This window comes from Mus caroli, chromosome 8 (assembly GCF_900094665.2).
Source record: "Mus caroli chromosome 8, CAROLI_EIJ_v1.1, whole genome shotgun sequence".
In the NCBI taxonomy this organism is placed as follows: domain Eukaryota; kingdom Metazoa; phylum Chordata; class Mammalia; order Rodentia; family Muridae; genus Mus; species Mus caroli.
In genome coordinates, this window is record NC_034577.1 from 47,849,085 (window position 1) to 47,865,746 (window position 16,662).

The 16,662-nt window shown below is 37.1% G+C and overlaps 1 protein-coding gene across 6 annotated transcripts in view; it reads right to left on the reverse strand.

Annotated features, from left to right (window-relative positions):
- Wdr17 (WD repeat domain 17) overlaps positions 1-16,662 on the reverse strand; it is a 94,819-nt gene that overhangs the window by 14,593 nt on the left and 63,564 nt on the right. For all 6 annotated transcript variants that reach the window (XM_029480274.1, XM_021170445.2, XM_029480273.1 and 3 more), the window contains 10 exons: positions 15,731-15,933; positions 14,268-14,417; positions 14,051-14,181; positions 13,605-13,730; positions 12,414-12,569; positions 10,043-10,107; positions 7,199-7,331; positions 5,217-5,308; positions 2,930-3,029; positions 1,981-2,120 (listed from right to left, as the gene is read on the reverse strand). In XM_029480274.1, coding sequence (XP_029336134.1) covers positions 1,981-2,120; positions 2,930-3,029; positions 5,217-5,308; positions 7,199-7,331; positions 10,043-10,107; positions 12,414-12,569; positions 13,605-13,730; positions 14,051-14,181; positions 14,268-14,417; positions 15,731-15,933 — 1,296 coding nt within the window. The remainder of the gene's footprint in view (positions 1-1,980; positions 2,121-2,929; positions 3,030-5,216; positions 5,309-7,198; positions 7,332-10,042; positions 10,108-12,413; positions 12,570-13,604; positions 13,731-14,050; positions 14,182-14,267; positions 14,418-15,730; positions 15,934-16,662) is intronic.

Sequence of the window (16,662 nt, forward strand, 5' to 3'; positions counted from 1 at the left end):
AGCATCCACTTCTGTGTTTGCTAGGCCCCGGCATAGCCTCACAAGAGACAGCTATATCTGGGTCCTTTCAGCAAAATCTTGCTAATGTATGCAATGGTGTCAGTGTTTGGAGGCTGATTATGGGATGGATCCCTGGGTATGGCAGTCTCTAGATGGTGCATCCTTTCGTCTCAGCTCCAAACTTTGTCTCCTTGTAACTCCTTCCATGGGTGTTTTATCTATAATTCTTAATTCACATATACAACCTTCTCCATATATATAAGGTTACACACATACACACACACACACACCCGTATCACATATCTATCTATCTATCTATCTATCTATCTATCTATCTATCTATCTATCTATCTATCTACCTATCTATCTACATATATGTATATCTACATATATGTGTGTATATATAATCACATATATGTAGATATACATATATATATAATACATACACATATGCATGCATATATATGCATATATATATATACTCTTTAAAAATATTTCATATTTCATTCAGCTTAGATGATAGCTATGAGCATGGATTCAGCTACATTTTTAAAGAGATGATTTGGGTTACATTTTGAACTTTTTGATCGGCCAAGATAAAACAACTACATAGTTGATTGCTGTAGGTTTTTGAGAAGGATGGGAGTCATTTGAGACTCTCAGAGGACAGCTGATATTGGAAACATCTGAGCCTATCGCAGGGTACCACTATATTTTGTTAGTGAAGAGTGCTCCTAAATCACTATAAGACATGAGCAACTAGAATAATGATAATAATAGTTTACTCTCAAATTCCAAGATCTGGAAAAGAGTAGAATGTTTCAACACGGCAGTGATTCACTTTAGTAGTTAAGGTCACATACTTAAGTACTTGTTACTTTGGATCATGATCCAGTGCGTCTTCTGACAAAGCAGTATCTGCTTCACAGGATCCAGTAGTTCATGACATATAAAGTATTTGAATTATTGGTAGGCACCCAGTAAGAGGTTCAAACTTGTTAGCTGCATCCAAGTCATCAGCATCACCACCACCATCACCATCATCATCACCACCATCATCGCATGCTATAGTGACCAACAAAGGTCCATCTTCCCAGTCTGTTCACATGAGGTGTGGATTAGGAAGAGGCCAATATCCTCATTAGAAAGTTTAGAATCTTCTCAGGATTTATGTATTTTGGAGAAAGATAAGTAAAATTTTGAAGACTTGTATTTACTTTTCAATTTTATGTGAAGGTTTGTGCTTAAATGTAAGTATGTATACCATGTATGTACAGGTGCTCACAAAGACCAGAAGGGGGCATTGGAGGTAGAGTTAAAGGTAGTTTTAAGCTTTCTGACATGTGATTTGGCCACTGAACCAATGTCCTCTGTATGAGAAACAAATACTTATAACTGCTAGGTCATCTCTCTAACTTCAAACAAAACAAAACAAAACACTCTGTAGTCAATGTTTGTCAATAAGTAGCTATTGAGTGACAGCTGAAAGTGCCTACATAATCACTGGTTGTCTGCCCTTAAGAATGAGGAGATGGAGAACTGAATAAGAATTTTCATTTAACCCCTTGGAAGGTCTACCTCTTGAAAGTACAGAGTCTGAACAAGGATGTCTCTAAGATTTCAGCAAGGTAATTTTGTTTCTTGACCTTGAAGTAAGACAAAAGATATGACAATAATAGGAGGAGATGTGAAAAATGTACCATGTATTGTCTTATGAATATTTTAACATTTGAAGCATTACACAATTATAACCAAGCTACCTCAGAAAGGGTCAGGTTAGATTTCATTACCCTGCCACAGTTTTCTCACAATGATATCTCAAATATATATACATACACAGATAAATGGCACAGATATTATAGATATAAAGTGATATAATCACACATGCTATATTCTTCACATCTTTTCAAAAGCAGTCCATAGTATTCTAAAATGCATGCCACAACTGTGAAATTACTCTTTTGATTAAAAGTTTCTTACCACATTGGAATCATCATGCATTTTGTTGCCAGTAGCTGCAGGGCATAATGCATTGCTGGGGCTGCGGGTTCTCCTAGGACAGTGCCCACAGATACCGCCAGCTCTAGTTCATTCCCACGGATCAGGTATGCCATAGCAAGCTTGTTTGTAGGAAAACAGTTCCTTCAGTTGCACAGATGCCTGGTGGTCATTCTCATTCAAGCTCATAAGCAGATAAACTAACATTACCATAGATACTCATTGTTCTTAAATATATTGAATATAATACTTCAATAAAGAACCTATGCAAAAATAGTTTCAATTTTCAGATGGAAAAATTGATGCTGACTATGGGACATAAAACTTATTAAGCAACTTAGAATTTAAAATCTTATAATTCATTTTCTATAATGCTAGTTAATAGAACCCAATAGCAGTTATGAGAACATGTCATCTAGTCCCCATCATCACAGGAAAACATGAGATCTTAAAAGCTTCTTATAGCCATAGCCGGGCATGGTGGCCCATGCGTTTAATTCCAGCATTCAGGAGGCAAAGGCAGGCGGATTTCTGAGTTTGAGGCCAGACTGGTCTACAAAGAGAGTTCCAGGACAGCCAGGGCTATACAAAGAAACTCTGTCTCGAAAAACCAACCAACCAACCAACCAACCAACCAACCAAACAAACAAACAACCAAACAAACAAACAAACCAGCTTCTTATAGATTATGCAACAGTAGTAAATTATTGCCTATGTTGTTACAAATATTTATCTGGTTAAAAATAGATAAAACATGAAAGCACATAGTGGATAGTATGTATGTGTGATAATTCACCAAGAGACTTGGAGGCATGCAACACTAGATGCCATCTGATCTCCCCCCTCCCCCGCCTCCTCGCCCCTGCCCAGTCAAACACCACAATACATTTAAGAACTCTTCAGCTATATGTATCACGTTGAAGTGTTATACCTCAATATCATCTACAGCAAGATGGCAGCATGCAGCCAACACAGCTCGGCCATCCTGAAAATACCATTCGGCCAGCTCATTTATGACTTTGTGTAAGAGTCTAGAAAGCAAAAGAAAAAAAAAGTATTCAATATTACCTTAGTAATTCTATCATAAATGTGAATTGATGCCATGTTAAAGAAAGAGCCAAAGAGTTCATTTTACACCCTTGTTTTAGATTAAAACCCAATTTAAGGTTGTAGTCAGTAGATCAATCTTTTAGAAAGTATGGTATAAAGCTCTTTCCTGTCTTGGTCTCTCTAAGTGTCAACAGAAAGGCTTGTGTTGTTGTTGGGTCCAGCACAGCCTTGGTGGGGACAGAATGACATGGCCCCTGCTTCTGGTGTGGGCTTCCAGGAGTGTAGATGGCTGCCATTGGCTTAAGGCTTATTTGCATAACAATGTATATATTTTTATGTTCCTCCAAGGAACATCCTCCCTGTTAACATTCATAACTCCATGTTAATCAGAGACAGCATGAGTCTGTGAGACGAGAGTGTAGCTAATTTCTTAGCAATATAGTAAAGGTTGCAACCTACACAACAGCACTTAAGGATGTGGAAAAAGAACTCTAAAAACATGAGTTCAATGTATATATAATTTCTCAACTATGTACAAAATAAGGGTGCAATATGAATTATATGAGCAGCTTATGAATCTAAAGGAACAGAGACAATTACACTATGAGCCAACTTGTCAGAAAGATACTAAGGAGATAAAAATACTTAGGGAGTGGAGATCACAGGAGATCCCACCCAGCTACATTTTTTTGTTTGTGTTTACAAAGGCAGACAGATTCCTGAGTTCAGGGCTAGCCTGGGGAAGAGCTGATTTAGGTCCAGGTGTGGTAGAAATGGCAATTTCAGGATGAGGTCCCACCCAGCTAGCTTATTGTCTATGCTTAACAGTGGCAGGTAGATCTCTAAATTCTTTTGCAATGTTAAAAGAAAATGTGTGCTTGCTGTCTCCTAAGAATTAAGAGGCTGGGATCACAGAATGCTGATTCCTAAGATAATCAAAGGAAATCTGGAGTAAATGACTGAATTGCTGTGGAAAATAAAGGGCTGGCCTTGTGATCTGCAAGAGATGTGCTATTCAGAAAAAATTTTGAGATAGCAAAAGAGAGCTGCTTTGATAACTGTCTTGAGCAGAATAAAAAGAGAGCTGTTTGGAGAGAGAAAGCAGATCAGAGAGAAAGAAAGCAAACCAGAGAAAAAGCAGGCTGGAAAGCTGTCTCCACTAGAGCATAGTGTGGACCAATGATTATTAGACTTCGAGTTGTTAGTTTCACAGCTCCTAGACACCCCTTCCTCAGACACCCTCTCTAAGCTGAGACTGGTCCTTGGCATCTTGTTTGTTATTCTGCATTGAATGATTTGTAAGAGGTATAGGCTGACTTTACAAAAATCAAGGTTGAAATGACAGTGGCGCACGCCTTTAATCTCGGCACTCGGGAGGCAGAGGCAGGTGGATTTCTGAGTTCCAGGCCAGCCTGGTCTACAAAGTGAGTTCCAGGACTGCCAAATGAGACCCTGTCTCAAAAAACCAAAAAAAAAAAAAAAGACACTTTTCAAATTTTAGTTAATATCCATAATGTGGCATGTACACATATTTAACATTCCAAGTTTAGAACAACAACAACAACAACAAAAACCAAAGAACACCAGCTAAGACACATAGAGAAGCACGTGTTTGACATTTCACAATTGTTTGCTACAAGGTAGATAGCCTCAAAAAAATGTTCTGGAAAGTAATAGAAACTGATAGAATAGTCATAGGAAAGACAGATAAGCAAAATAATCTAAGGAAAAAGTTGAAAGTCTACAAAATTTTAAGTTGTAACTTTTTGCAAACAAGTATTTGATTTCTTCTTTAAAAATAACACATGGTTTTGTAGGCACTGACGTTTTCAAAAAGGGGCTACCTGGGGGTCTTTGATAGTGTGTATTCTGCTTCTTACAGCAAAGCCACACCCTCTTCCACTTCCTGTTTTGATCTGTTTTTAAAGCAGTTAGGTGTCCCCATTGGTCTCCCTCTGGATGCTCTATGAGTGTGTAGAGGCTGTGTCTACCTGCTCAACAGTTTTCATTCATAGGCATGGATTTTTGTCATGGAACTAGAGGACAGCAGCGGATATATTGAGACTAGACATCAAGTGCTCATTTCAGAAAAGAAGGCCAAACTACCTCACCTTCAACACTTCTAACCGGAAAACAACCATAAAACAATGGTGTGAAACATCACTCACTCATTAAAGTCTTCTTTGTGGATATCATCAGAGTTTGAAGCTCCTTTTGGTGTAGAAACATGGGCATTTTGCATATTTCCCTCACAGGCAGCCTAGAATACAGTTGGAGATTCAATTAATCATTCACTAATACTGAAAATGAAAGAAAATAAAACTTGAGACCTGTGATTCGTGTAATTTATGTCAAATAGTGCAAAGAGTTGTGTGTGAGCTTTGAAACCTGGAGCTGAGAACATAGCAGAACAGGCCAGGACATGACTCGTCGTTAAGACATTCCTGAGGCTACTTAGCCATAAAGATAAAGAGAATGACATGTCTGGACTGGACTGGCGCCTCCCTATCTCCTGCCCTTCTGACCTAAGTTAAATGTTAACCAGATGCTCTGCTGTTACCTTGATCTGCATGTACAGTCTGCTGATGTTTAAATGAACCAATCATGTGAAACTGCGCCAATTCCTCTCCCAGCCCCAGCCCCCTTTCTATAAAAACCCCTAGCTTCCAAGCCTCGTGGTTGAATCCACTGTCTTCTGCGTGAGAAACGTTTTGACCTGGAGCTCCGCCATTAAACTACCTCGTAATTTTACATCAAGATGGTCTGTTAGTGATATTTGGGTGCACGCTGAATCGGGAACAGAGTGGAGGTTTCCCCACTAGGTTCTTTCAATAACCAACATCAGGTTATTTTTGGAAGATGACATATTTACTATCCACCTGTGTGTGTGTGTGTGTGTGTGTATCTATGTGTATGTGTGTGTGTTTATCTATGTGTATCTGTGTGTATGGGTGTCTGTGTGTGTCTGTGTGTATCTGTGTGTGTGTGTGTGTGTGTGTAACTATGTGTATGGGTGTACCTGTGTGTGTGTGTACTGGCATGCAGAACACCACTGATGTCAGTTCCTCGCTTCCACCTTGATTTGAAGTGTACTCTCTAGTTTCTGTCCCTGCACTGTGCTGCACACACTCTAACTTCTTGCTGCTTATCTTGTCTCAGCCTCCTATATTGAAGTAAGAGTGCTTGGATATGTACCACAGCAACCACAGAGCTTTGTGAGAGTGTCAGAGATCCAACACAGGATGTGGGGCTTGTGTAGAAAGCACTTTTAGACACTGGGTTGTCTTGCTGGACCCAGGCTATTTTTTTTTCTAGAAACAGGAACAAAAATGAGACTTTCATACAAAAATTTGTTGCTTGCAAAACATATGGAAAAGAAAGCTAAGGAAAAAAGAAAGACACGGAAGGCCTCATTCTTACTAACTTTTATCTACAGTTAAAAAAAAATCTGAAAACAAATGATTCTTTATTTTTCTGTAAAAAAAAACAAAAAACAAAAATGTGTAGGTGCCATGTGCTGGTGACTCTAAACTAGAAGCCAGTCCCAGGCTGCCCGCCAGGGCACAGCCTGACTCGTCTCTCTTACATGGTTAAGGCATCTTTCTTTTCCTTTCTGAAAAGGGAGTATGCTGCTTTGTTTCCAGTTTCGGTTAACTGAGAGGAGCAAACTCTGTTCAGCTTGGTCACTGTGGCCAAGACAGGTGGGCTGCTTAGTGTCACCCCCTTCCCAGGCCCTCTGCCCATGCCAGGCTATTGTTTTAAACAAATTATACTTAAACCATGTTTGAAGTTTATAGTATATCTTGTAAACAACCTTAGAATGTTTTTTATAAGGAGACATTAACGACACTGTGAGAATTTACATAAATTGTCAAGTGACTGTAACAAGAAATAGTTGGTCAAACTTTAAGTGAGATGTTTAGAGCTCATAGACAGTTGTCAGCTGAGACACCCTTGTTTGAATAAAAAGCCTAGAATAAATTCAATGTGAACACACTAGGAATATTGAGGCAGAAGCCTGGGAAAGTGAGCTGAGCACAAGAAGCCATCTGTGATTGTCCATCCCAGGATGGACATGGACCAACATGACTTCCTCCATTCCTCATAGCCACCCACCGATATATTACCCAGCATGCTTAGGTGACTGTACCTGTGCAACAAGCAGTGCTTCTTTAAGCTGACCCCTGGACACAAAAAAATTGACGAGCTTTTTCACATCCCCAGTGGCTATACAGTATGGAATGACTTCATCCTTATCTTCCTGGATTAACTGGTCAGCTCTCCTAAAGAGATAAGGACAACCTTTATTATGCTACATTTAATTAAAATGTTAGTTTTAACATTTGTCAACTGGACTGATATTTTAAAAAACATGTCTAAACTTTTTAGGTTTTATAAAGACTTAAGTATATTTGAAAGGTAGATCATATATAGAATGCAAATAAAAGCTCTATAAAATACTTTATTGATTTTCTTTTGAAACACTTTAAGTCAGTCTATCTATCTATCTATCTATCTATCTATCTATCTATCTATGCATCTATCATCTACCTATTTAGTCACTTACCTATCTATTTAGAGAAAAGGTTATATGTAACTCAATCTAATCTTGAACTCACTATATAGCTGAGAATAAGCCTGAATATATGTTCCTTCTAGTTCCATGTCCAGACTGCTGGGGCTTCAGACATGCTCAATTTATAGTACTCCAGAGATCAACCCTAGGGCTTTGTGCATTATGGGAAACCACTCTAACAACTGAGTAACATTTAAGAAATACAAGAAAAAGCCAGCTTATTGGTTTTTGAAGATAAATATAGTTGGAAATATTTTCTGCTTTGCAATCTGCCTATTCATTTCTCCCTGTCCTATTCAACTCATTCCAACCTTGCTTCATCTATTAAGTACCCGAAGCTTTTGACTTTTTAAAAACTTTTACTAAGAAAAATAATATCCTTATATGGTCCAAATATTTTGTATGGGCTAAATAAGTAATAGTACCTATTTTATATTGCTATGAAAATAACAAGGAAATATTCAGCCCAAGCACCTTAAAGAGAGCTCAGGATAGTTTGTGTTACTTAACTCAACCATTCCTAAGGTTTGTTGGTACTTTTCTTTTGAAATATCAGTCAAGAGCCAAAACATCTGTCCATTTATTTTCAAGCCTAAAGCCAAGAAATATTTAAGCAATCTCTAGTGTCTATTACTAAAGCCAGCTCATTTTAACAGTTAAGTATGTCCGAGCTGCCAGCCTGTCTTCTTCCTCATCGCTGTGTAAGGCTCCAGTGCTAAGTATGTCAGAGCGGTCAGCCTGTCTTCTTCTTCCCCATCACTTCTACCCTATTGCTTCTTCCAATGCAGCTCTGCTGCCACTCCTTCAGTGGAGAAGGAGCAGATGCCATCTGCTGCTCTCCTATCTGCTGCTGACCTTCTTCAGTCAGCCATATTCTTCATCTTTTGTGAATTTTCAATATGAATACTTGATCTGGTCACTTTCTACCCTATTTAAAATCCATTAATGTCTTCTGTTGCTCTTAGGATCAAGACAAAAACCTTAAATGTTCAAAAGGTTGAGAACAGTTAAGGCTTGCTTCCTTTCCACTCCGACTAGGCACTGACCCCTGAGACTCTATACTCCAACTACAGCATTCTTTAGTTCCTTTTCTCTAGTGACTAGTCTTCAAACACTTTTTCTAGTGCCCTCTTTTACTTTCTGTTGATTTGTAATTAGACAAGTGTAAATCTATGCCAGCTGTCTTCTTTTACAATATATTTGAAGGTTGCTAACCTTTATCTTATAGACTGACCATTAAAAACACTGTATTTAAAACTAATGTGATAACAGATGTTACAAAAGTACACTGATAAGCACGAAGGATCAAATACTGTTTAGTTTTACCTGCGATTATCAATGAATGAGTGACAATACCTTGGTCCTAAACAACTGAAGTTTACATTGAGGCAAAGCCGTGTTTTATAGGATAAGTCACTATTAACTTGAGTTTATTAAGCATTCATGGGAATAGTATCATTAATAAGTGAGATCCTTCATATAGAAAGGCTATGGCATTCTGGGAGCTTTGAAGGCTCAGACTTATCCATTTTTTGGAAGACAGGGTTGTTAGTCAACAGTCGATACTATCCCATGGCAGACTGTACACATCCTTATAGTCTTCATGCTTAGCCTTTATTAATCTTAACTATATACATGATTAGCCACAGAGTTTTTTCTAAGCCTATCTAAAAAGAAAAATACTCTCACATTTCTCTTTATAATAGCAAAAGAAGGGTAACTAATAGTACTGTAAGGCTTAGCACAGGGATTAACATGCACCAGGTATAAAATAAGCGGTTGCTCAGTGGCAGATCAGATAGACTGTGTTCTGAGGATAAATGTGCTCTGAAAAGGATACACTGAACTCCTAACGTGTGGAACCTTTGAATGCAATCTTATAATGAAATACAATATTTCCCTATGTACCTTACTAAATTAATAGGGGATTGTACCCTATAAAAGGTTAGCCTAAACTCAAGCATGAATACATTTTTAAGCAAAATATGTATTTGGCAATAAGACAAAGTGGATGAAGCCAGTGAGAGCAGTTATATGTTGTTAGCTAGCAGATGCTGAAGACTGTGGAAGCCACCAGAAAATCTCCCTTAGAACCTCCACTGTTTTACTGCCAATGAGCTGATCGGATGTTTGACATCAAGAATTGTGAGATAATATACAATTATACATTGGGTAATTTGCTGGACTTTGTTTTTTTCCATTAATAAGGAGAAACTGATAAACAGAATACCCAAACGCTTTGTAACCAAGTCATCTAATTATTAAAGTTGCAGATACAAAATCATTTTACTATTTAATATAACATAGATATAAGAAACATTAAGAACTTGTGATATATTTATATACTCATCCTATGTCAACATATAACTTTAAGTCATCTTTTGGACACATGCTTTGGACATGGACTGTCGGCTTTACCTCTGCATTAACTTTCTCCAGTATTTCACAGAAACCCCAGGTGCAACTGATAGGGCTTTGTCCCACTACAAAATTGAACAAAGAACAGAAATACACATATTGAGATAGCATTACACAATTCTAAGCAGACCTCTTAGGATTTGTGTTAATAATAAATAATTTTCAAAATTATTAAATTATTAGGAATATACTTGTAAACTATTCAGGACAGTCCAAAGGGAACAAATACCAACTTATGCAAAATAAAAAAATGAAATTGTATAATTTCTGAGAAAATCTAATTATAAAGTTAGAAAGAGGAATAGTTTTTGTTGAATAAATGCCATGATTTTATCATTTTATTTGTTGTATAAATTTTTTTTACCATCATCACTTCCTTTAAATGAAAACCTGTCATTTGTAACCTGGACAGCATATGAAGAAGCTCATTATTAAACCAACACTTTGTTACTGCAAATATGGGTTTGAGGTCGAATAAAGTACTGGAAGAGAAAAATTTTAAGAAATCACTGCATAAATAAAAACTTTGTTTTATATAATCCTTTTCAAAACACTAGGATTTATAGTGCAATTAAGGCTATAAGACTGGTAATTAACTTAATGACTATAAGGTAAATTTTAAATAAATAATATATTTATTTTTATTTGTATGTATACATTTTCATGTATGCTGGTATGTATGATATGCTAAATTTTAAATGAATCATTTTTTAAAGTGAATATTTAAATCATGTTACTAAAAAGGTACCTTAAATATGTTTTTACTTTTAAAAAAAGTCTTTATTGTATGGGGAATGGAAGGATAAAAGTTGAAGTGTAGATGAACTTTGAATTCACTAAGCTGTTTCAATTAAAAATAAACAAAACAGAAAAACCCAAAAACCCTTGTAAGTTCAAAGGTCAAATGCTCCCTTAATCCCTTAGTGTCACGTTATTGTCGTGGAGCGTGTAAGGGGGGATGACAAGGACTTATAAGCACTCAGACTCTTGAAGAATCCAAGAAGAATTTCAGGGATTGTCAAGCTTATTAGAACGTGTACAGCAAACCAACCATACAAATTCATAGATAGATTCCCAACTGAGAATGTGTTAAGAGAGTTTAAGAGGACATATATTCAAATAGAAGTAAACCCCCATGAAAAATTTCACCATTCTCCCCACATTTGTCACTTTTCAGGCTCTGTTGAAAAATTAAAATTTAATCAAATTATCACTATGAGAGGAGAAAAAATTTTAGTACTTTAAATACTTTTAAGTACCTTTTTAGTAATCCAGGGTATTTTATTATTTTGGTTCAATCTGTAAATCACTGTTTAACTATAAGTGAATCAAGAGTTATAAAAAAGTGGGCTAAGTTGCATTTTGATATTCTTTGACCAATTTCATGTTTAATTTTTACTAATGTTCTTTATATGTTTCTGTGTTTTTGATAGATTTTTATTTACGGGTCTATGTATGTAAGTGTTGGGCACGTGACTGTGGGTGCCCATAGAAGCCAGAAGAAGGGGTCAGATCCCCTGGAGCTGGAGCTATGGGTGGTTGTGAGCATGAGGTAATCAAACTCGAGTGCTCTGGGAGAGAAGCAAACATGCCAAACCATTGAGCCCTCTCCAGGCCCAGTGCATGGGTTCTTAATAAACATGTCAGTAACCTAGAGGCTCTTAAAAAGGGATAAAGTGTTGTATTCTTGCCACCGTAACTTTTATTTTGTTGTGATAGAGCAGTAACTTGTCCTCATCTAAACACATTTTTTTTTAAAAGAAGGTAAAAGACAATGAACTTTCATAACCATGTAACCAGTTCCCAGGTCCGAGAATAGAAGCCCCTGCTCTCTCCATATTTCATTTCAGTCAGTACCCACCTGTCAAGGGAAGGCTATTTTCTAAATTGTATTTATACATAGCACTCTAAGCTTTTGTGAAATCTGTGCTTGTTACTTTAGTCTTCTTTAGAAATTATGAAAGTCCCTGTCATGTGGTTGAATAAGTCTCATTGTGAGAAGCAGAAGAGATCCTGCTCTGAGCATTTGAGCCAGCTCATGCACATTAAAAATCTTGGAAACAATTTTCTGACTTCAGCATAGATGAGAATATCCAGGATGGCTAATAAAAGCCGGTATGGATGGCTGAACTGCACACCAGAGTTTATGATTTGTAGGTCTGGCATGGGACATAGGTATTCCTAAGTGGGGCTTCTGTGTTAGCCTGGAGACCCCACTTTACTGGTTCTGTGGGGTATACACCTGACATGAAGGGATTTTATGTGGCAGAGAAGGGATTTTATGTGGCAGAGTTAACGTCTACATGGAATTAGTCCTTCCCGTGTGGGCTGCTATGTTAGACACACTACTTTTCCTTGAATAGCACACTACCTCTCCAAGTTCGACCATGAGTTCACAGTATCTCTGTATTTGTCCTAATCTCAGGTGGATTTCAGCAGCTTCCTTCAGTTTTTTCTCCTTAGTAGGTGCGCCAACACCACCACCAAATTTAGACATCTTGATTGTCGTTAGTTCTTGGGCTTCTGACTGAAAAAAAATTATAAGTGTAGAAATGAGTAGAAGAACAGATACTCTTAAAGCAGGCACTATTGAAAGTTAAATGTTTGAATGGGATATATCTTTTAAAAGGATTTACTTATTTAGTATACAGTATTCTGCATGCATGTATGCCTGCACACCAGAAGAGGGCACCAGATTTCAATTTAGATGGTCATGAGCCACTGTGTGGTTGCTGAGTGAACTCAGGACCTCTGGAAGACCAGCCAGTGGTCTTAACTCTGAGTCATTTCTCCGTCCTCTAAATGTGATACGTGTGATACTTTTTATCTGTAGGATATAATGTTTTGATCAGTTCATGGAGTAAGCACTTTGGAAGCAGTCTGTCTCATTGTCCCAGAATATCTACATTTACATACATAATACATACATTTGAGAGAAAGAATTGAAGTCCCATTCTTATTCTTACTGTCCTTACCCTTTCTCATTGTAGGATATTTAGAATTCCAGAGGCCAACGGTGCTGGGATACAACTGGTTGGATATATAAAAATGCTCTCCAATCTCCCATATTGTAAGTGTGCTTCTAAAATAATTGTCGGGCATTTGTGACTTTAGAATTCTCTTTTTATGAAGGTAATCATCAAATCTTATTCTTAGTATTATTTTCTTGCTGTTTGAACTATTTATATTTTATTAAAATATATAAACTGTTGCTTTTTGATTTTTAACTCCCAGGGTCTATTTTATTGTTGATGAAGTATATTCTCTTAGACATAAGGTAACTAAAAGTCACAGAGTTCATAGGCTACAATCACCTGAGGTCACAGGGTAAAGATAAAACTTTTCATGGGGTCCAAATTCAACTTGCAGACTCCTGGAATTCAATCTAATAGAATCCATGGCCACCTTAACCTCTTCTTAAATCATTCATATTTTCCAGTATTGGTCTCACTATTTTATCTTTTCTGTGTTTATTTCAGCCTACCAGCAGTTTTCCTTTAGTAGATAAAACCCGGAAATTGTGGTTTGAGTATAACGCACTTGTGCGCTGTATAGAACTTACCGTTCTAAATTTGATCAGGTGCTTCAAATGCATCATTCCTTTGCAGTAGTTCTGAGGGAGCAAGCTGTCATCTTGTCCTTTAATCACGGACACCAAGTTCCACAAGTTGTCACTGCCACCTGGAGGCTGGAAGGAGGTACTGAGTAATCAAAAACAATGGCACAGAAAAGAAATTCTCCTAGTACTTTATCTCTTCAGTGGTATCATACCGTACAGTTCTCTGATTTTTTTTTTTTTAAAAAAAAGTAACAGCAATCTAAAAGCACATTCTCATTTATTTTCTTCTGGATTCAGATCTGCTCTCTAATATTGTGCAGATAATGTTAAAATTCATGTACTGAGCTGGGATGGGTAGTGTAAGCAGGAAACAGCTTAAAGATAAGAGTTGTGGTGGCTCATGACGGCTAATGAGATGGCAGAAGAAGTATAATTCCTATAGTACTTACTGATAAACATTCTGAAAACAATCTTAGCTTTTTCACCCGAGGGTTGCACGTTAGCTTTTCGACTTCTTGTTTAATGTCTCTTGACACTTTGCCACAGAGTAGAGGAAGAGAGTCCTGTCGTATCGCACTATCTGATGAAAAGATACGGTTCACTGAGGACGGTTACTCAGGAAATATTATTTAAAGATAAGATCAAGTACATGCACATATTCAATACCAGTGTTTCCGATAATTTCGTCCCAAGATCTGTCTGCCAGAATATTTATTTGTAAAGGGATGATTAAAGGTATTAATGACCAGAGTCTCACTGTAGAATCTCGGGAGCAGGAAGCCATCGTGAAGGGACGACTTGGATGGCAAGTTAAACCTGGTGGGGGAAAAAAAAAAACAAGCCTGTTTTAACCGAAATAAGCCTAGGAAATGCTTCTTTTAGAAAATATGTACTTTTTTATTAAACTATGACAAAATTGAAGTTATGAAGGAATGTGAGTAACTCAGAGGCTCTCTGAGCCCAGTTTCTACTTGTATCTAATTAATACAAGAAGGTAATATATTGCTTAGCGTATTATGTAAATATAGTTAGAAATGTATGAGTATGAGAAAACAAAATTTCATCTGGTTAGGCAGTAAGTATATTGTAATTCCATTAGGGTTCATGAAATCTATAAATTAACAGATGAATAAATGAAAGTTCAGGTTTCAAAATGAAAAGACCTTTAACTTCAGACAACAGAAAATGGTGTGTATATATATATATATATACACACACACACACATATGTGTGTGTGTGCTATAGCTTTCCACCCCTCAACACTCCTTACTGCCCAGTGTGTGCTATAGCTTTCCACCCCTCAACACTCCTTACTGCCCAGATTCAGATATATTCTTCTGTAGTGATTGTTTTATATGTACATATGTGTGTTTGTATACACATGTAACCTACTGATGCTATTTTGTGTTGCCCGTATATACATGTGTTTAGGGCTGACCATTAGAGATTGGATGACTGACTGTATATTCATCTTTGGAACAAAACCCTGACTCTCTTCCTCTCAGCAGTCAGCCTGCCTGCAGTTCTTCACCCAGGGGCAGGGCTTTACAAGCTCAAATAGAAGACCTTTGAAGGAAAGCACACAGTTGTAAATGCATGCATTTGGTCCTTTTTCTCTAGGACATGTCTACTTACCCACTGCAAGGCTTAAGAATAACAGAAAATATAAACACAAATGGGCAATTTGCTTTCCATCACACGCTTAATTGAACTAACAATTGTTATATTCAGGAAACAAACATTGCCCGCAATCCCCCCAAATAAGATAATGGTTAAATAAATTCTATCAGCACTATTGTTAGTTCCATGACCTGGAGAGTAGGGGAACTGACAGGATCCAACCTGCATATATGTACCTGCCACACATACATGTAACAGAAACTCAATTCCTGTAGAATGAGTTCCATATGCTAATTAACCCCCTCATCTGAATAATCCCTAGCATCTTCTTTGGCTATGTTGCGGTGACTCTAACAGGTTTACAAAAAATAAACACGTGTTTACTCCATTGTGGAAAAAAAAATGTCATTTCAAGATAAAATACTGTGGCTGACTTAAAATATTGCATTGTTCAAAAAAATAAGCATCATAATGACATCAAAATTACAAGTACATGGAAAAGAGTTTACCATAAATGTCTGCACCGTGATCATACACAGTATCTAGGCAAACTCCTCCTCGAGTATCCCACACTTTGATAGTATAGTCCCAGCTTCCAGAGATTAGTAGGTATGGAATCTCAGTATTCCACATTAACCCCCTCACAGGTGCGGTGTGTCCATTAAGAGTGTTTATGCAAGCATCTTGAGTATAATCCCAGATTCGAACAGAGCTGAAAGACAATTTTATGTCTAAATTATAACTAATCCAAAATGTTAACATTGTGTCAATGGAACACAACTTTTTGTTTGTTTTATTTATTTATTTTTTTAGCGTGTTTAAAAAGCATTTTTATGGAGCTGGACAGAAGGTTCAGAGTTGTTAAAAGGAAGTACTCTTCTAGAAGATACTGATTCATCTCCTAGCAACCACATGATGGCTCATTGCCACCTGTAACTCCCGCTCTAAGTGATCTGGTGCCCTCTTCTGGCCTCCTTGGGTACCAAACACGCACACAGTGCACAGATGCAAGCAAAGCACCCACTCATGGAAAACAATACAATTTTTAAAAAAGCGTTTTATGTCTCATACACGTGAATTTTCTTACAGCAGACATAAAGGAGATCTATTAGGTCTATCTATTCCCAAATGTTTTTTCTTAATTTTACTGATATTTTATTACCGATAGAAAATATACAGGAGAACACCAGGGCCAAGAAATAGGAGTGGGTGGGTAGGGGAGCAGGGCGGGAGGTGGGTATAGGGAACTTTCGGGATAGCATTTGAAATGTAAATAAAGAAAATATCTAATAAAAAAGAAAACAGAAGAAAATAAATGAAAATATAGTGTTTCAGAAAATTTATTTTTGGTATTTTTTCATAGTATTTTTATGTATTTGTTTTGGGTTTTCTTTTGTTTTCATTTGGCTTTGAGAGATAGGAAAGAGAGAGAGAGAGGGAG